At 39.3% G+C, this 22,597-nt stretch overlaps 1 protein-coding gene across 2 annotated transcripts in view; it reads right to left on the reverse strand.

Annotated features, from left to right (window-relative positions):
• Positions 1-1,448: 1,448 nt before the first annotated feature.
• Positions 1,449-22,597, reverse strand: part of tshz3b (teashirt zinc finger homeobox 3b) — a 36,375-nt gene continuing 15,226 nt past the window's right edge. For both annotated transcript variants that reach the window (XM_077229332.1, XM_077229333.1), the window contains one exon: positions 1,449-5,206. In XM_077229332.1, coding sequence (XP_077085447.1) covers positions 1,803-5,206 — 3,404 coding nt within the window. In that variant the 3' untranslated portion in view covers positions 1,449-1,802. The remainder of the gene's footprint in view (positions 5,207-22,597) is intronic.

Below are 22,597 nucleotides of genomic sequence, written 5' to 3' on the forward strand. Positions count from 1 at the left end.
TGCTCATGCCTGTCAGAGGTCCGGTGGTCTACCCTTACTGCCACACAAACATATTTTCACACACTTGTCGACTGCTATTTAACTGACAGCAGTTCTCTTTAATCTGCTCATTTCTTATCCCCCGGCGCCCGACAGACTTGTGAGCCATGACACATCAAGTTATTGCAAAAAACCAAAACAATTTCAATTTAATGCTGCAGTAGAAAAAAGGTTATATGAAGTCATATAAGGAGTGCTTCATTGTCAACAACAACAAAAAAAAGAAACAGCACAGAATGCATAACAGTGCCTGTGCTGTTAACATGCCAATATTTTACACATAAGATTTCCATTCACTGGCAGCTGTCAGTTACTTCAGTAAATTAACTGCCAAAACGTAGCAGAACTGTCAATTGGAGGTAAAGTAACCATGGTTACCTTTCATATCCCCAAACATTATGAAGCTGCAATGTAATTTTATGGAGGAATAATTAGACAGAACAACAAAATAAAAGATACCAATCAAAAAGGCATTCTACAATATGAAACAACAACCAAGAGTGTTTATAAATAAAAGGTTACATTGTGGAATTCCTCCTTACATTATAAAGTAGCATCTTTTTATACAACCATTTAAGTGAAATGATGGGACAAGTACTGTCTTGTACAAGAAGTTTAACCCTTTGAGCACGAGGTGGAAATAAATGTGATTTTTTTTCTTCTCATTTTCATATCTTCTGATTAAATAACATATTTATAAAACTATTGTGCAAAACAATTTCATTAATGTCTTCATATATTGTGCACCAGTAGATAGTCATACTCATCTTAAATTAAAAAATATAAAATGATGCATAATTTAGACAGAAATTAGTTTATGTATGTATGTACACATTTTTACACTGACCTGAATTCATAAAGGCCCCTGATTTGAGCAAACTAAAAAAACTGCTATTTTGGATTCACGTATATGTATGCACTGCAACCTGTATAAGAGGTGATATATCAGATGATGTAACTTTTAATGGGTAAACAAAATACCCTTGAATTTTCCCACTCAAATACATGTCAACTTGATTTCCAATCTCTAATTCATCTCTTATATATATATATATATATATATATATATATATATATATATATATATATATATATATATATATATATATATATATATATATATTGTTTACTTTTGGAGGGGGGGGGGGGGGTTGTAAATATAGAAGTATTTAGGCGTACTCAGAGGGTTAAATTTTTTCTGCTAACACCAGCATACTTAGGTCACGTAAAAAAAAGAATAAAAAAAGAAAAAAAGCAGAAGAGAGAAGTAAAGAGAGAGAAAGAAAAGTCCAGATTTAGTTATCAAATATTGAACTAAACCATTTCATTAATGCATGCAGCTTACTGCATCTCAAGGATGCAAAACAAAAAAGAAAAATCAATTTACACAACTTTCAAATACATACAACTTCATTTTAAGTCTTTTTTATTTACCTTCATATTTTACCAGTGACCTCTTCACTCAGCAATGCACAGTTAAAAAATTATCAATTGTCATAATTTTCTCTGTTTTCCATTGTGAACTAAAAATGCAGAAAATTAATGTCTCTAGGGCCAAATGAGTGTTCCCCAGAGGAAAACTCCAAATGATGTGCCAAAACTAAACAGCAGTTTTTTGGCATCTATGTGCAGTTAGTTCTTCGTTAATTACTTGCAGTTCTTTAATATTTTCTTTTTCCTTAAGAAATGTTAGTCAGAAGGCTTGAAAAAAAGGACATGAGATAAAGAGATGAGAGACAGAGTTTTTTTTTCCTTGCCCATCGCTAAGGTTTCTCAAGTTCACTAACATACATAAGATGGTCCTCAGGGGATTTACCATGGGTCTTACTCAGATGGAGCTTGACAGCGTGCTTGCTGGCAAAAGTCCGGTTACACAGTTTACACTGATACGAGGTGCCATTTGCCTCCTCATCTGGGGAAGGGGAGGGGGAAAGCGAATGAGGACTGGGGTTGGGGATCGAATGGGCCAAAGAATGCACTTGGGCTGAAAGCAGTTTCTCAGAGAGCCCCTTGGTGTGGCGTGAGATCTGGCTAATAAGATGCTCTCCAGACAACTTAGCCAGGTCCCTGAGCCGGAAGCCCAGATGTGATTCAAGATGGCTGACATAGGTAGAGGGGGATCGGATTTGTGATGCACAGTCACTGCAGAAGAAGACAGGGTGGCCAGAGTCTAGATTTTTCAAGAACTTTGTGCCACCTGTCCGCCTCAGCTGGTATTTGACGTTGGCCAGCCAGTGACTGATGGTGGTCATTGAGAGGCCAGTAAAGCGAGAAATATGCATGCGCTCCTGTGGACTGAGGTCTGACATAATGTACTTGCCATCACCTGTTTGCCGCAAACTGGAGGCAAACTGTGCCTGAAGGATAAGTAGATGCTGAGGATTCCAGTTGGACTGCCGGCCCTTTCGTTTCTGAGCGGGAGAGATCTCCTCTGATTCCTCTGGAGTCGATCCATCTATATCAGAGCGCTCTGAAAGACTAGTTGGTGTTGAGGATTTGGACGCATGGCTCTCTGTTAGGTTGCGCAGCATATCAGAGATGTCGGAAAGGGCATTTTCTCGCAGAGGTGAGTTGGACATGAAGGAAACCACAGCAGATGAGGCTTTGGCCATGGTGATGGTTGATGATGGTGAAATTGAGGTGGGAGTGGAGGTGGAGGAGGACAAGGCAGCAGATCCCAAGGAGTTGCTCTTATCACTCTTGCCTTTGGTCAGATCAATAGGCTGGTCATTGTTGATGTGGTAGAAATAGCGGTCTAGATGCTCATTGGTTTTTTTGGTCTGAGATGGAGTGGAGGCAGCTACAGCTGCCTTCTCTGCCAGGCTGTTGCTCATCTTGAAGAGCATGCTCATGGGATCAAGAGATGGCAGGGCAGGTTTGGCAGCTTTGCCTAGGTGAACATTCATGACAGACTGAAGCGCACTTAAAGGGTTGACAAATGGCTGCTCTGGAGGATGGTCGGTTATAATAGCAGTGCTGCTGCATAAGGTAGACACAGGGGTTTTGACAACATGGTCAGTGCCATTCTCCAGAGACTCTTTTGTGAGAGCATCACCATTTGAATCTTTGTGAGTATTTCCACCCCCATTAGTCTCAGGGGTTTTGGCTCCTCTCCTTTCCTTGGGGGACTCTCCTCTGGCAGATTCCCCTGCATCGCTACTGCAAGGTGAAGGTGTGGTTCGTCTAAGTGGGGAGGACCTGGCTCCAGGATCCCTCATTTTTTCCTCTACTTTGGCCACTTTTTCTGTGACTTTTTTGACTAGCTCCTCCATGGCATGGAAGTTGTTTTTGGGCAAAGGGGATGTTTGGCAACTAGGTGGAGAAATAAGAGGTTGGCTTTTGGTAGGAGACAGAATCTCTTCTCCAGAAAACATATACTTCAGAGGAGAACTTTTCCCTGAGTTGCGCAGGGACAGTTTCATAATGTTTGGAAGCTGGTAGGCAGCGTGAATACTGGGGTAGCCTCCCCAGCTGGGTGTGCCATTCTGTGCTTTGTTGATGGCAGATGTTACTGTATTCTCTAGAGACTTCAATATGTCAAACCCCCCCTTAGGACTTTCTTCAAGATCTTCCTCAGTCAAATATGGGTATTTGGATGAAACTTCAAACTTCTCGTCAGTTTCGCTTTCTGTTGCCTTCTTGTCTTTGCTAGTATTTGTCTCCTTGGTACACTCCACTTCCTTCTCCTCTTTTTTAATCTCCATGGGTGTGATGGCAGGGGAGATACTAGGAGGAGGAGGTGCAGGTGGTGGTGGAGAAAATGCGGTGGCAGCCAGTGGCACTGACTGTACCTTTTCTTCATTGGTAGGTATGGTGTTAGGAGCTGTTATGGACATCGACTCCATGATAGGTTTGCCTTTCTTGATGGCAGAGTTAGTGACCTTGATGAAGTGTCCTGTGACCATCATATGGGCCGTCAGCTCCTGCAGTGTGTCATGCGAGCTTCCACACTCCATGCATTTGAGGATCTGGGATTTCCTTGACTCAAACTGCCACGCATAACTAGCACCGTTCTGGTGTCCATACCGATTGTTGGGTGTGATGTAGGGATTGGGGGTCTTTTGCAGAAGGTCATTGGTATCAGATAAAGAAGGCTTGGGAGTGCCGCCATTGGAATCTGGTGAGCTGGGGAGTTCTAGCTCAATAGGGGCTCTTTTACGAGCTGAGGAGATAATCTTGGCTGCCACAGGAGTTACAGGTTCCTTAAGAGGCACTTTCTGGTAGTGTTTCGTCTTGATCATGTGAACACTAAGGTCTTGCAGTGACTCAAAGGAATGTCCACAGTACATGCACTTAAGAACTTTCTGGGCATCCTCTTTTCCTTCCATCTCCAGGAGGGAACGCTTGCGAGGCTTTGACCAGCGCTTGGTACCTTCACTGTCCGTTTCATGGTTGTCATCCCGGTAGTGGCCCGTCTCGTTCATGTGCACTGTGAGCTCAACCAGAGTATCATAGGCGGCACTGCAGTCTTTGCACCGGAACTTACTTGCACCAGTGAAGATGGAGCCATACAGTTTGGTGCTCTGCCGATAAAGCTGCACAGTACTGAAAAGGTTTGGCTCAGAGGCTGGGTGCATCAGTCTACTCTGGTTCTGTGAAACATTCTGCAAGGTCTTTGCAATGGCTGTCTGGTGCCAGTCGTAACCACCACTACCACAGCTACTGCTGCTACTACTGCTGCTGCTACTACTACTGTGGCTACGTGGGGGCTTTTCTGCTGGTTGCTGAGACACATTTAAGTTCAGCGATGACCAGTAAGAGTTGGTCAGGAAACTAGTGTAGATAGCTTTCATCTGCTCCAGGCTGTCTGGCCCTAATTGTGTCACCTCCTCACTGATTGGTGTGCCCGTTGTCGTCATCATCATTGATGAAGTTGAAGAAAGAGAGGTGAGGGGCTCCTTGGCTGAGATATCTTCTTCGTTCTTCACTGAGGCACTCTCAAAGTCTGACATGCGGTCACTGGATTCACTCAGGTGTGACTCGCTGTCCATCTCATGGCTGGAGAAATCGGCTGGTGGAGAGTCATGAAAGCCTGGCCTGTCTTTAAGGAGTAAGTCTTTGTCCTGGCACACATACTTCATGGCAGGTTCCTCCTCCAAAGCTGAATCCTCTCCCTCAACATCCTCATCGAGTAAGGCACCCTCCTTTAGCTCTTCTGGCACATATGCTACAGGTAAAAAAAAGAAATAAAAGAAACAAAAAGAAAATAGGTTATCACATTGTCCAAATTAAGATTTTACACACTGCATTCCTACAATGCCTTGTATGGTGGATAGACAGCTGATGAAATGTCAAGCATCAGTGTGTTTTCTCCAGTAGTGAAAAACAATCGGTCAGAAATTTTTATATTATAAAGTGTTGCAGTAATTCTTTCTCTGCTTTACAATTGCCAGAAGGAATGAAGTTATGTTTCTCTTTTCCTTTCTGAAAATAAAGTGCAGCAAAAATAAAGAGATGTTAAAATAACGGAAAAAAAATACTCTTCAAACCGAAGTTGCCACCTTATTCTTCTCAAGGGGCAACAGCTTGAAATTAAAACTAAATTTGAAATTAATGAAGCACATTCTGGAGGTGGCATTCGTTTCTAAAGTAATAAATTACTTGTATCAACCTCAGAGACAGCAGTTCCTGTCTGTCAATTAATATGGCTTATGCTTCTTCAGCAGCACCTAATGCATTCCCAAACAGACACACTCAACATTTAAATTAAGAAAGCATTATAACTCATTACACAGCAAAGAGTTGCCTGCTTGTACATAAAAAAAATATTGTATGTACAATGTTTCCTACATAAAAATCCCTGCACCAAACACATTTGTGTCAATTAAGAAAGATTATAAAGTTGAAAGTTATTATTTACAGTTTAGCCTGGAGAACGCAAATGCTCAAGACAAACATGGTCATGTTTTGTGAACGCCAGCCTGAAAACTAAGAAAATAAAATATATTTTTTAAATTTCCAATGCAAGTGATGCAGAATGTAAGGCATACGAAGAGAAAGAGACATAGAGAGAAATGCAATGCATTGAAATAATTCCATGCATTCCTAAAAGTGTCAGTTTATCACGCTTCTGACCAGGTATGTAAACAATGGAGAGAGAGGACACTCCATTGGACACACTGGTTTTCTGTGAACACATTCAATCATGTCTAAATACCACAAAAGTCAAACTAGTCATGCTAAAACTTCAACGCACAGCATTTAGATTTAATTCTAAATACAATACGTCAATTTGTATACAATGAACATTCAAGAGTTTCCTCAACAAAGACTGCACATAATTAGAATTTTATGAATTATCCCCTTAAAAAAAAAAAATCTTTTTAGGTTAGTAAAGAGATTTCATTTCAGCTTAACAAAACAACACTGCTGCGATGTAGCTATACAAAAAAGTAAAAAGAATGCCATAAACATCATTTTGTAGCCCTTGGCAGAATGATGTCAAGGGACTGGCAAAAACCCTTTTTTATTTTGTAGTTGTAATGTGCGTACCTCATGGCTTCAGGCATTCTGTGCTCTTGCAATAACCCTTAACAGGACTGAATTGTTTTTTGTAATGTAGTCATATTATTATTATTTGTAATTATTATTATTTTTTTGTTAGTATAATTATCATTAATTCAAAGAAAAAATCTAAACTGATAAATCCAAAAATTACACAATAGGATGTTAACCATTGATATCAAATGGTCAGCTATTTAATTTTCTGAATATTACTAATTTCTCTGTGTGTGTGAATGTGTGAATCTGAAATTAAAGGGACAATATTAAGAAACTAAACAAGTAGTTTCAACAGAACTGTATTCCAAGTAGGCAGAATAACAAAGGAAAAGAGCATTTAATAGTGATTTTTTACAGCATTATTATTAGGATCCATCTTCTCACACACATCACAGTCAGTCTGTGAAATCGAATCACCCCCTACACAAATCACAACCAACTGTGATCGTGCAGCACACACAGCCATCTGTTCTGAATCAGCCAAAACGACAGCTGTTTAAGAGAACAATGCCTTCGTTCAGGAAGCAGGAGAAGCTGAGCTTTACATCAAGGCCAAATAGCAAGGTAAAAACCCAATTCCTTCAAGTACATACACTTTAAACCTATCAATGATTACAACACACACACACAAAGGTGGAGAGTTTAGCATGTAATTTTTAGCCCCCACTAAACCACTATATGTAAAATGTAAGGTCAACCTTGAAAATAATTACACAAAATGATTAGCTGGTAATTAAAGTTAAAAAGGAGGGTGAGTGTGCTAGAGGGGGGAGAGAGAGAGAGAGAGAGAGAGAGAGAGAGAGAGAGAGAGAGAGAGAGAGAGAGAGAGAGAGAGAGGGAGAGAGGAGAGAGAGAGAGAGAGAGAGAGAGAGAGAGAGAGAGAGAGAGAGAGTTTGCTCATCACTTCAAGTACAAGCAAACCTGTCTCACTGTAACCTTGACCTGAACTTGACTATATGTAGAGCACAGAGTGAGTATTGCTAGTGAGTAGGCGTACGCCCTACAGCAAATCTGAGTGTGTACGTTTCTGTATATGTGTTTTTTTTTTCAAAATTCATTATTCCGACACCAAACACAGAATTAGAACTGCTTGACATCACAAAAAAACAGCCGTAAGCCCCACGGTAACATGAGCGGGATGGAGAAAGACGAGAAGAAAGCAGAGACAGGGGCCAACGAGAGAGACCCAGCAATCTCCGACACACATCCCGAGTGTTGGTGCATGTCCTGGCTGTATTCCAGGTTCCCAAGCCCCCAGTGTACCTTCATGTCTGTGTGATCTGGCTGGGAACAATATTGAGATTTCATCCCTGGACCTTCAGAAGCCAGTGCTCTGGTCCAGGCCTACCCACACCACACAGGTGCTGTTTTAATTAGAAAACAGGATGCTTGGATCCAAGAGTGGTAAGGTGGGGGTAAAATGAGAATGACCTCCCAATGATTTGGCATCAGATTGGAAAAAGAGCTTGATCTAATTTACACTCAGATATCCAGGGAGATGACCAGCAGAGAATGCTGTTTTCTAAGGCAGTGGAGAGAGTAACCTTGCAAATTTAAAGGGCCGTCTGGGTCTGGACTATTAGAGCACATACGATCTTTAAAAAAATCAAAGTAAGTGGAAAACCTTAATACATATAACAGTGATAAAACTAATCCACAATCCCTTTTAATCAAAGGAACAAGATTAAATGTTAACTATGCAAATATGACTCTTTTTCACAACCATGTGTGACTATATTGTTTGATTTCAAGAACTAAGGTGCACTTTTTAATTAAAATAAAATTTCTGCTGTCAACCAGAAGTTAAAGTCAAATGTATTGAATGTGACAAAAGCTCTTTACTCTGTCCACTAGGATCTAGGATCTAATGTTTTCCATTTATATGGCCAGTATAATGTGAATATAAGACACCACTAATGTACGAGTTTTTAAGTATTATTGAAATAAGTCAGTAAATCAGTAATCAGTAACACTGTAAAATATTTGAATATATTTTACATTTAATTGTGAGCAGCCATTACTCCAGTCTTCAGGGTCATATGATCAATCAGAAATCATTCGTATAATATTACGCTAAATTGCTGCTCAAGAAACATATTCTATTATTATCAATGTTGAAAATGCAAAATGTAAAGAGTCTTTACTGTCACTGCTGACCAATTAAATGCATCCTTGTTGAATGAAAGCATGAAAAAAAATGTGTTTCATCCTATATACATAATAATGTAGAACTATACATGCATGTGAACCAAGTTAACGCCCCTCAAGCTGCTGCCATTTGTTCTTGTTTGGAATCGAATCTCATTTATACAGACAGAAGTTGAAGTAGGCAGCCCGGTCCAATACTTCTGGGTGTGCGGATGAGCTGGAGAGAGTGAAAGAGTAAGTAGTTGGTAATTAAAGCTGCTATATATAGCCCCTAAAGCCCACATTTATAATGGGAGGTATCTCTCTCTAATATGCCACTATCTGCAATGTGATATCATTAGGAGGAAAATGGTTTGTAGCCTTAAGCAGACAGGCTGTCTGTGTGCGGCTGGAGAATATGAGATAGCACCAATCCACTTCTCTTCTCTCCTCTCGTCCTCCGCCCTTGCTCCTTTCCTCACCTCCCCTCCCCTCCATCTCTCCTCGGCTATCCTGACCCGCGTTAATGAAGTTAATTGAATCTGAGATCAATAATGCTTAATTATTGCAATTTGACATGCACAGACAAATTGGTGGGGAGGCCAGACGTGTACGCATGCATGTGTACGCTAGAGGAGATGTAAGTGTGTGTGTGTCCAGCACCGGGGTGGGCGAGAGGGCACGGCTGGACAGCAGAGGAAGAGAGAGAAGGATGGACGAAGCAGACAGGCGTGGCATCGATTCCAGAGAGACGCCCCATCGACCAGGCCTACTGACTGATGGAGGCCCTGCTCCAAGGCTAGCTGGAGAGAAAGAGAGAGCTCACTGAGACCACTTTCACCAGCCTGGCCTGCCCTGCCCACAAACGGCACATTGAGATGGATTGGATGGACAGAGGACCGTAACAGAGAGAAAACCAGAAAGAAAATGGCAGACAGAGATAAGAGGGTTCTACCTATGGAATCACTGGTGTTTTGTTTATAGAACGCATAGCTGTTACTAAGTGATGGTTACCATGGCTATAACTGTAACAAGTTTTGTTTCCCTGCATTGTCTCTGCAACCAGATGAACCAGAGGTATTTTCATTTATGAAAACATTAAAGGAATATTCTGGATTATTTACAACTTAAATGTTTATGGACAACATCTGTGACTTTAATTGCAATGTTGATAGCTGCATATTTTAAATGTTTATTCGTGATGCTGCACACTTGCCTGCTAGGCTTGTACTGCCAGTGCATTGCTGTAAACACGTTTTGCGTTTATTGAAATGATTGACTGCAGTAACTGACAGCATGCCACAGATGCAGTACGTGGACATTAAACTATGAAGACTATTCCCAAAATATTCCCTAAAGTAAATGTGAATCGTCATTTGCAGCCAATTTGACCATTTACAAGTGGAACAGGACATTCAGTTGGGGGAAAAATATAGGATTTTAGCTATAAAAAACTGTTCTGATTGTAAAAACATTCTGACTCTGTAGACAGACTGAATTATAGTTTGTTAAATATGAATGTCAATAGCAAAGAGATAAAGTTGTTTAAAACGAGCTAAATTGTTAAAGATTAACGTAAGGTTTTTTTTTGTTTTTTTAAATAACATGTACCATGAATCATTCCCAATTAGACCAGGAACATGCATTAAGAAATTAAATTCAAGTTAATTTTGATTATTTCATGCTCAATTTAAGAAAGAATCATAGCTACTGTGATATCAAAAACCTTGAAAAATGTTAACAATGAATCACAGGCACTTAAAACCTTTAAAAAAACCTCTCATCTTTTGTTATAATAATGTGGAAATATGAGGTGGTGGAAGAGTGTGAGAGAGAGCGAGAGAAAGAGCAAGCTGGTGTGGATTAAAGAAAAGAAACAGGGCTGGAGGTGCATCGGCGCTGGCAGAACTGAGAGAGAGAGCTGGTAAACACAGACGCTAGCACGGCTAATCGCCCGCTCATGCCACTCAGCGGGAGAGCCCCTGACAGTGTGTGTATGTGTGTGTATGTTTACACACCCCCGCTCTCCCCCCTGCATGTGCACAGCAACCGGTAACCACGCTGGAGAACAGAACTTCCCCCTGCTGCCATAGCACCTCCACTGGAGTTAACACTCCTACACGGCATCAAGATTCGACAGCCTCGAACACACACGTGAGCGCTCAGTCATACAAATGATCCTGTGTGCAACACAATATCGTACAAACAAAAAGTTGATTTATATTCAGAAACGGGCTCGGTGCTGATGCAGGCATTTAGAAACCCCTGGCTAAGGAAACGTAGAGGGGGTCTTAAACCTCTGATGAGTGTGTTTTAGCACTGATTATTACAATAATTACTCAACTGAAATATGCTTTATTCATTGACTTCAGTGATGTATAACATTGTGTTGACAAAATCGCTCTGGAGCCGCGTCCTCTCGAGACACCTCCAATAAAAACCTTACATGTGCTTTTTGGATCTATCTCTTTAGAAATTTGAACTAAGAGGTTAAAACAGCACAGCATGGACATTCTCAGGAGTAAAAACACGCTCCACCTCTTCCAAAATGCTATTAGTTACTAATGAACACTAACGTCCGCCCTGAATGTCTCCTACGATTCTGGACAATGCTTCTTCTGAAGGTTTGCCCACAATTGCTCCTTTAAGAAACGCTCACATCATCAGACAATCATTTCCATGTCCTCTACTTAAAATACAAATAACAAATACAAATTAGAAACAGGCAAAGAATTTTCTAAGCAGTGACAGGATGATATATATATATATACACACAGTGTATATAAGTCAGCTATCACCCACCCTATGTTTTAAAACTTTTAGGTATTGCTATTAACCATCAAAAACTCACATCAGTGACTACTATTTCTAAGCTAGATGTGCTGCATCAAAATGCAGTGAATAATTTCCACTCTTAAAAACCCCTGTGCCTTTATGAAAGTAACACTTAGAAATTACTAATCAAGCTTCATCATCTCCATATAGGGATACCTATAGATCTAAAAGTATGTGGATTGAAGGTTTACTGACAAGTCTTAAATCAAATTATATTTATTATATAAGTGAACTAAAAATATATATATATATATATATATAATTCTACCTAATGTACTAATTTTTATTCAGTCACATTAAATTAAATAAATAAAAATATAAAATCTGTTTATTTTAGATGTTACTACATTAATCTAATTTTTTAGGTTACCTGAATTTTTTTTTAAATAGTTTTATAGTTTGGGGTCGGTAATATTTTTTTTATGTTTTTAAAAGAAGTCTCTTGTGCTCACCAAAACTGCATTTAAAAAATATATATATAATATAAATATATATATATATATATATATATATATATATAATATTATAAAATATGATAATATATATTATGAAATATTGGTAACACTTTACAATAAGGTTCATTAATTAACATTAGTTAACATGAACTAAGAATGAACAATAATTTGCATGCATGTTTTAACCTTAGTAATACTAATTTCAACATTTACAAATACATTATTAAAATCAAAGGTTGTATGTGTAAACATTAGTTAATGCACTGAACTAACATTAACTAACAATGAACAGCTGTATTTTTATTAACTATCATTAACAAAGATTAATAAATACTGTAACAAATGTATTGCTCATTGTTAGTTCATGTTAGTTAATACATTAACTAATGAACATTATAGTAAAGTGTTACCGAAATATTTTTAATTAAAATAAATTTTCTTTTATCATTTAAAATGTAACTTATTCCTGTGATCCAAAGCTGAATTTTCAGCATCATTACTCCAGTCTTCGGTGTCACATGATCCTTCGGAATTCATTCTAATGTGTTGATTTGGTGCTCTAGAAAAAATTCCTATTATTATCAAAGTTGAAAATATTTGTGCTGCTTGATATTTTTGTGAAAAACATGATGTGTAACACCGGAGGCGAGCGGCGCAACACGTCATAAGACGATAGAATCCATTATAATCAGTGACGTTGTCTACACTGGATGTGACATGACACGGCAAATCCCCTTTTTCGCGTCCAGAGTAGACAACCTTTAGCTGTTGCGGAGCGACCAGAGCGACGTGAGCGACAACGGTTGTGTCCCGTGTAGACAAGGTGTAACTAACTCCATCAGGTCTGTGATCTATATTTCAGGATGTCACACTGGAAATCAGTGGTTACTAAGGCTGTTCTCTGAACGATGAGTAAACATTCTTGAGGACAGACAGAAATCTGTGAAAAGATGCTGTATTTACTGCTCACCTGTGCAGATAAGATTAGATAACAATGAGGAAAAATTTGTAAATTTGTCCATTTCTGTTTTATTTTTATATGTGTGTATATGCACACATAAATATTCTTTACTGTTTTTATTTATTTATTTTATTTTTTGGACTGGTTGAATATATTGTAAACATGGGCCCAGATATGAACTCTAGTTAGTTAATATGTCAGTCAAATGTGTGTGTGGCTCTGTTGTCTGAAGCAGCTCTCAAACAGACACCACGCACAATTATAAAGCAGGAGGAAGATGATCTCCAGCAAATGATCCACCCGCCTGCCTTTGTTATTCAGATGAGCTCCACTTGGAGAAGTCACATTCCTAAAGCACGGGGCAACCGGAGGTCAGACACATCTACACACACACTAGGAACTCCCAAGAGGCCGAAAGAGAGCCGGAGAGAGGGAGGGGCGATTGTCTTTGAATGAGTTTACATGTGTGTCTTACTGAGAATTTCTCGTTTTTTGTCGGTGACTTGTGTTGTTCCTCTTCCCCTTTCAGTAATCCCTCCCATAATGTGTCTTTCCCTCCCTCTCTCTCTCCCTCTGTCCCACTCAGAATCACAGGAGTGTGTCAGTCTCCCATTAGAGAGGGTTGCTGGGTAATGGGAGAGAACAGATCTGCCTTGCTGTGATCCCCAGGGCCTCACTCGGCTCGACTACCACACACACACTCACAAAACACATATTAACACCACAATATAAACATGGTTATGTGTCTGCAGGAAGAAGAAAAAAAAAAACATGCATAGAAAACAAAATGTGACAAAAAAGACGAATATGGAATTTTAAAAATCGACTAGGCTGTGGGTCTCTGAATGACTAGTTAGCTTATCGGTTTGAAAAGGATAGTTCATCCAAAAATGAAAATTCTGTCATGATTTACATTCTTTCTTCTGTGGAACACAACAGAAAATATTTAGATAAATGTCTTAATGTTTTTTTTTTTTTTTGGTCTATACAAAAGAAGATTGGTAACCAAAACAGTTTGATATTCTTCAAAATGTCTTCTTTTATGTTCTGCAGAAGAACGAAAGGTTTGGAATAAAATGAGCGTGAGTAAATTATGACATGATTTTTGGATGAACTATCCCTTTAAGAAACATGTTGTTAGAGGGCATTTACATAATTCAAGTTCTTGCATTTGTAATAGTTAGACTACGTTTAATTTAACATGCAATGACGGGACGCTCAACGCAAAACAGCCTAAAGACGCCTGTATGAATGTGTAACTGTAGTTAGCGGTGCTGCTTTAATGTGTCATGTTCCTAGCATGCTAATTAAAGCACTGGTGCTAAAAACATACAAATAAAAATATCCAAAGACCTAAGAAAAAAAAAAAAAACTCAACCTCACTTACGGACAAGTCATCCAACAAGCGACAATCGTGACCCATTCCTCCCGCAAACACACAAAGACAGAAAATAGACAAGATCTCTGATTTGAAACGAAAAAAGTCACTGTGTCTCTCCCACGTACACAAGCCCTGAACTTGGCAGATACGTTAGGCAGCAAAATAATAGGCATTTTCCAACCCATAATGCAGAGTGTTAGCCAGTGGCAGTCCACTGATTTAGGTACTACGTCGAGACGTCAATCTGAAGGCCTTGGAAGAGAGAGAACGAGAAGGAGGGGGATGTAGATACACAGAGAGTGGGCCTGCAAAGCAAAGATGAGCAAGATAGAGAGAGCGAGATGCTCCTAATGGGAGACATGCAGTCATCTAGTCGCTGACTCTCTCCATTCAGCGTGTCACTGGGTATCCATTACCTGCCACTCTCCTCTGATCTCTTTGGACAGCTCTGATCAAAAGATGTAATTTGACCTACTCGCCCGCTCGTGCCGGCCCGCCGGGGTACGTGGCCCGCGAGCGCGGAGCTGCCTCGCCCGTAAATAAAACGACATCATCGCTTCAGTGTCCCGTCATGTTCTGGGGCCGATTATGATAATAGTGGATCTGTCAGCACGTAAACGGACAGGGCAGCCACGGCGCTAATGCGCAGGATATAGCCTCTCTGCCTCCGCCGCCTTAGTTCCTGCTTCGCTCTTTATTGGGTCGACTTTTCCCTCTCTCTCTCTCTTGCTCCTCTCGTTGGATGGCACCTGAGAAGCAAGCCCCGCTTGTTGAGGATGTCAGGGTTAATCTGTTAGCATCAAGCTGGGGCTGCGGAGGCAAACCGAAAGAGGTTTGCCTTATTCTGATTTGGAGGGAGACAGGGCAGAGGGTGTAGATGAGCTGAGAGGGGACTGATTGTCTATGATATTGCTCGTGCCGCATATCGAGAGGTCCTGCTCGGGCTGCGGGCAAACATGGAAACAGACACATAATCTAAACAAAACCAGACGTAGAAACAACAAGCCGGCGCACTAGCGCATCATAGAAGATGAAGAAAATTACACACAATGCCACAAGAGGAGACACACACAAAACGCTTGGGCTCGGTGGAGGCAGGACGGTAAAAGGCAGGCGAACGTGCAGGGTTTTAGAGGCGAGAAAAACGGCGCACAATAAAGCGAGAAAACAACACTGCTCGGAGGCAATTTAGACTGCAAAACACAAACCATTAAGTTTGTGCATTATCTTTTAATTTAATCTGGAATGATTTATAATCCATCACGCAAGGCTTCAACCATATCCAATTATTCTCTGTGCCTTGATTGACAACAAAGGTGATTTATTAAGCTAATAAAAAGTGATGTGCACCCAGCCCCCCTCCTTCCCGCCTCGACACCCCCCACCCCCCTGTGAAAATAGCCAGCGAGAGAGACACTCTGCTTACAGAGGTGTAGCGGTTCACTGCCGCCCTTGGCCAAGGGGCTGGGGTCACATTTTTTCGTTCTGGAGGTGTAGTTAGAAAGTAGATCTGAGATCCGAACATTGCAATAAGCATGGTTTTTCAAATGACTTCATTTTATCTATATTTCAAGATATATTCTAGCACCCCTATCGATGCATGACAGGAAATTAACAGTAGCCTGATTCTTGTGAAGTACTATTAACATGCTATTTGTTTATCTCAAATGCCCAGAAAATTACCTAAATGCATATTCAGAGGGAGAGAAAGATGCTCTCTGGGTTTTGGCAAAGAAAAATGACATTATGTCTTGGATTCGTTCATTTTGGGTATGTATGTGTCATCTTGTCGCAGCTGTTAAGGGCTAATGTTCTGCTTTGGATATCATTTCTGATTATTAATGAAAAGCAGAGGACAAGAAAGACGGTTTCCTTCGGGACGCTCGTAAATAATATTAAAACGGTTCCAACAACAGGGCCGGCCACCTAATGAGCCTTTAACCCTGTGAGTCGCATATGCCTTGTGTTAATTTTAGACCTATAGAGCTGTGAGGTCACATTCACACAACTGTGTGTGGAAGTAGGGCAAAGAACCCATAAAACACACTACCTCTTTTTACTGAAAATAAAAGATGTGGCTTTAGGGTACGGAATAGTTTGTGTGAGGATTCCTTCAACTGTACAGTATATTGTCACGTGAACCGTAGATCGCACGTGCGTGTGTGTGTGCATGCACGTGTTCTGAATGGCTCATAAACCACAGGAGGACACATTAATGTCCACAATGTTCAGCCTGCCCTGGTAAACACACAACCCCCTCAACTAATGATGCAATAAGAAAACAAGCCATCACAGCCCCTCCGCAGAGAGACACACACACATACACACACCCGCTGTAGCCGACAACAGATTTAAGATCTTAATATCACATACTTAATAAGGGTGGGGAAATATGTTGGTGGTCTACCAAAGAAGTATTTACTTTCTTTTCCACAACATTCTCAGAAATCTCTGCGAATAGTCAGAGGACGACAACAAAAGAAACACAAAGATAAGATACTGAAAGGTAAAGAGTCACTGAATGGACTACCTATAATGTTGTTAATGGCACATTTGTGAAATTGAGGCTTGAAACTGGCTTCTTTTGTCCAGATAAGCAGACACGGCTCTGGCAGTACATTCTCTCAGCTCATAAAACTGGGGCCCAGGGCAGAGGACCCTGTTCACTCTCTTTACAGGCTTCCACTGTTAACAAGAGAACTGCTCTCGTTATAACTGTCCCGGCACAACCGCGGACCTTTGCTTTGTGACGTTTAAAAATGTTGCCTGGCTACACTAGGTCACTGTGATGCTAGACAGCCACTATTTCACTATCTTTATCTCCTGCCCTTCCCCGTCTTATATTTGTGTCAAATATATATATATATATATATATATATATATATATATATATAAAAAAATATATATATATAAAAAAAAAAATATATATATATATATATATATATATTTAAGATCTTAATATCACATAATTAATAAGGGTGGGGAAATATGTTGGTGGTATACCAAAGAAGTATTTACTTTCTTTTCCACAACATTCTCAGAAATCTCTGCGAATAGCCAGAGGATATATATATATATATATATGTGTATATATATATATATAATATATATATATATATATATATATATATATATATATATATATATATATATATATATATATATATATATATATATATATATATATATATATATACATATATACATACTGAACTAGAGAAAAATCTATATTATATACGTATAGAAGAAAGTTGGGTGGAAACTCGCTTTTGTGCTACGTGCCGAAATGAAACACAATAGGATGTAAACAGGATGTGCAATTAAGACACCACCAATCCAGACAGTTGAGCTGCTGCATAACACACACACACACACACACACACACACACACACACACACACACACACACACACACACACACACACACACACACACACACATCAGAACAAGCAGGTTCAATCAGTCTTATCCTGTTCTGTATAATTATGTATGTTTTTCCTTAAAGCAGAAAACCATTGCATGCTTTTAAAGGGTAATAAAGAATAGTTTTAATAAAGCCATTGCAATATGATTGCATTTAAATCAGCTGATTGTTGATCTTTATTAATAAATAATAATTATTGAATTTCTCTCTCTGGATATTACTTTTAAATCAAAGAAGAAAAAAAAAACAACTGTACAGCTGTATTCCATAATAAAAGCGGATTTCACTGAATAAAATAAGGATAATTTGTAACATTAATTTATATGTATTTTATATAAAATATAGTAAAAAAAACAGCCACCGCCACTAAATACAATATTAATAATAATAATTTAAAAAAAATTAAGTTTAAAAAAAATACAATAAACTCTGGGATCTGTTTTAGTGATAAGAAACCAAAGTGCTGCATATCAATCAATTTGCAGAACTCTTCGATGAGGTTTGTTTCCCTCTCTGTCAGATTGCATCCTGCATATTTTCTCCTTAATTTAATATTTCAAAACCTGAGCTCTTATTTGGAATAAAACTTTTGATTATTATGTTTGTCTTTCTATGATTTATTGCACAACTGAAATTAAAATGCAACTCTAGATCTTTTAAAATGGCATTCACTCTAAAAGGGCATTCATTTACTTTGATATTGCATTACAGACAAGTTATTCCTAAAATCACAGTGAATGATGGATAGCTAGTGCTCTATAGCCATCAACACCTCTTAGTGGGGGCCGCGCTCTGATTGGTCGAGTGCCACAGGACCCTCTCTTCCCCTCCCCATTGAGTCCTAGGGGCCGCAGGGCCACTGATCTGGGCTGGGAACTGATAGAGTATCCATTTCAAAGTCCTGGCCTGTTCCACGGCTCAAAAGGGGGGGGATGAAATATAGCAGGAAGAGGGACGCCACATTTAATTATCTCATTATCACACAACGACAACCGAACACAAATGAAACAGGCCAAAGAGTGATCCCAGAAACGCAGAGCGTTAAAACCACCCCTCTGTCTACGTGTGAGTGTGTATGAGAAAGTGCGTCAAACCTCAAAGAACTAAAGGCTCGTATTTAGATGTTTAGATGTACAAGCTCTTTTAAAATGCCATTTAAACACACACAAACACACACACACGCGCGCACACACACCCTCAGGGCTTATGCTTGGGAAGATCATTAACCTCTCCATACCCAATTAAAGTGAGAGTCTGTGTGAGCGAGTGTTTGTAAGAGTAAACGTTTGCTTCCATATGTGTATGTGAAATATTGCATCTTTTCCTCAGTGTGATTAATTTACAAAACATTCACATCAAGAACACACAGTGAATAAAATGCACACACACACACACACACACACACACACACACACACACACACACACACACACACACACACACACACACACACACACACACACACACAAAAGCTAATCAGTGTGTCTGTTGTGAATGCAGTAAGGATGAGGAAGAGTTACCACCTAGCATTGTGTTTGCAGGATGGAACTCCACAGGGGAGCACAGAAAACCGAGCCACGGCCATGAACCTCACAATAACACCACAATACAATCAATACGACACACACACTCTGCACACAACTCACGGCTACAAACAAAAAACACGTTTCTTGCAATAACCTGCAGCTCAGACGCTGCTGCACACTACGAATGGCTACGAAGGATCACAGTGTCGCCTTATGAAATACAATAATAAATTCTGTGAATACTGCAAATGTATGGTCATGGTCTCCAGAAATAATCTGAGGCACTAGTAACAGTTCAGACACACACACACACAAAACACCTCCCTCGCCTACCAAGGAACTGTCAAAGATGTTCTGAAACACCGGCTTTGGAAACTGAACTTACTGAAAAAAAAACAAAAAAAACAATGAGAATTGAGACTGCTCATTAAGGATTAAGAGGACTTCAGTTATTTTTATTAATTTTAGTTTAGCCATTTTATAATGTATATGACTGCAAAGGGAGGACAGGAAGTGCAGGATCAGGATATGACGCATGCTGGAATCGAACTTGAGTTGCTTGCATATGAATGCCTCAGCTTGATCTGTCACAGCATGTGTGCTAACTGATTTTCCCCATTGATGTTTGGATTAATTGCATTTATTAATTATTATTATTTTAAATTTAGTTTTGCTGTAATAATCCAATGGTAGAGATCACTTAATGTATCATTATCACAATAACTTTCCAAATATGTCACTGCCTTTCACTCCAGTGAAAAAAAACAACAACAACCCTGCAAGACAAATACAGACAGCATGAACACTCCCTTCTTCCTGAACAAATCTTTGTGTAAGTATGTGTGTGTATCAGGGAAGATAAAAAAAAAAGACTCTAAACTTTGCCAATTTTTGCTTGATACCATCTTCTCCCTAGTCTCATGGTTTTTTCCACTACCACTTCTACTCTCTCATTTCTTGCAGCACCTCCAAACAATAAATAAAGCACGTGTGTATGTGTGTGTGAGCGCGGGCTCTGTTGATAATCCTCCAGAGCTGCAGCTTATCTGCATTGTAGAGAGGTGCGAGGCAGACAGTCCCTATCGCAGGTATTAATGTAGCGCAGTTCCCTGTGTCACGATGGAGAGATAAGCAAACACACAGCAGTCCCAAACACTCTCACACACGCACGCACACACGCAAACACACACACACATACACACACACACACACACACACACACACACACAAAACATCACCAGAGGTATAACAGATTGTTTCCCCCCTTAGCCTACAATAGACACACAACTAACAGAGGAATAGTGAAACATTGAGAGCAGCTTTAATACTGAATCCAAAACATAAAACACATGTAATAATATTAGTGCACACATGAGATATATATATATATATATATATATATATATATATTGTTTGCAAGAATAATGTGTTAGGATGTTGAAAGAGTGATTGGGGAGTGTGTGTGGACACAATGGGACAGCTGTATGTTCAGACCTCCTACCCAACATGTGCAGCATGTATGCAATTCAATTACACAGCCAAAAATGTCTCTCTCTCTCTCTCTCACACACACACACACACACACACACACACACACACACACACACACACACACACACACACACACACACACACACACACACACACACACACACACACACACACACACACACACACACACACACACACACACACACACACACACACACACACACACACACACACATACCTCTTGCTCAAATGTGCATATGTGTACTTAACACATTACGGTAAAGATATGCAGTCAAGATGGCCACCATCATAACATTTGTGGTTTTACACGCACAGCTGGGAGCGCAGAGACGTACTCTGGCACACAAACTTTTCCCCCACTGAATTCCAGGGTTGGGTGACTGGATCGAGCCAGAGGAATTTATAAACAGTGAGGGCCTTATCAGCCGGGAGAGGGACATCCTCTCAAGCGCACAGCAGGAGTGATGTGGACCGTGTCATCAGAAAGCGCCACAGACAGCCGCAGGAGAGGGGAGGAGTAAATTGCACTCATTCATTTAGTTTTCTTTTCTTTTTTTAAACAACATTTTTATAAGAAATGTGTTAAATAACAGTACAGGATAAAATATGCTTGTAGAAATATGTCACAGGCATAAGAATAAACGCATTTAGAAACAAAAGATAAAGTTATAAATAAATAATACATAAAAAAAAACAATTACTCTAGTTTAATACTACTAATAATGATAAAACTAATTTTCCCAATTTCAAAAAACTAAAATGTAGCATAATAACATAAGAAGAAGAAATATTGTATTCAGAATAATTTATATTAATTTAAAACCACTTTTGAAGACAGAATTATAATTTAACTGTAGCTCACAGATGTGATGCCAGGTACTTTGAGGCCATATCTAAAAGTATGCAAGTCAAGAAGAAAAAAAAAAAAACACCACAGCAGCCCTCTGAAATTATTATTATTATTATTATTATTTTATTTTTTAGCAATCCAGTTGTACATAGCAAACCACGCTGGGGCAATTTTAACATTTTGTTTCAGAGGAATTTGTTTTTAACATTAACGGGCCCCTGTCAAATTAGGTCTCTGTATTGGAGCGGACAAAATTTGCATCAGCAATCAGTCGTGAGAGTTGTAATGTTTGACTTCAGTGCGTAACTAGCAGCTATAGGGACTGACCCAGGACCAGGTCAATATATAACCTCACAGCGACTCAATAAATCACTTAAACCCGTGTTTGACACAAGTGCAACTGCGAAGAGAGATTACGCTGATAAGCCATTTAGCTACACATTTACTGAAGCCAGTGACTGAACTTACGATTGATTATGTACCAAGAGCAGAGCAGGGATGCTAGGAAAACATTTTAAACATTCAGAAGTGCCTTAACATAAACTAGCCCACAAATTACATTTGTCCCAAAAAAAAGAGGTGTTGTGAATAAAAATCTTTTATCATGGAACGAGAAACTTACTAACTCTGAATAGTATATGCACCACAATATTGTTATTTTTACAGGAAATCCAGTGGGGAAATGGTTTATTTTAATAGCCTTGGGTAAATGGCTATTTTTGGATAGTTTAGTGTAATTCAATACTTTACACGTAAAAAGTGCTCCATCTAATTTGACCATTTTCTCTTTTTATTTTCTCCTTTAACATTGACCCAACCATAATATTATTCATAACAAATAAATTATAAATCTTGCATCAGTGCTAAACAAAACTCATCAATTACTTAAAAATCATCAATTACATAGGCTACTGTTGCAAGTTGCAACATTGCTCTGCAACTATGGATAAACCCTGTTTTGTGTCACATGTTCACAGCTCTTCTTC

The sequence above is a fragment of the Siphateles boraxobius genome, unplaced genomic scaffold (assembly GCF_051911475.1).
Source record: "Siphateles boraxobius isolate OS27281-9 unplaced genomic scaffold, OSU_SipBor_1 130, whole genome shotgun sequence".
Classification (NCBI taxonomy): domain Eukaryota; kingdom Metazoa; phylum Chordata; class Actinopteri; order Cypriniformes; family Leuciscidae; genus Siphateles; species Siphateles boraxobius.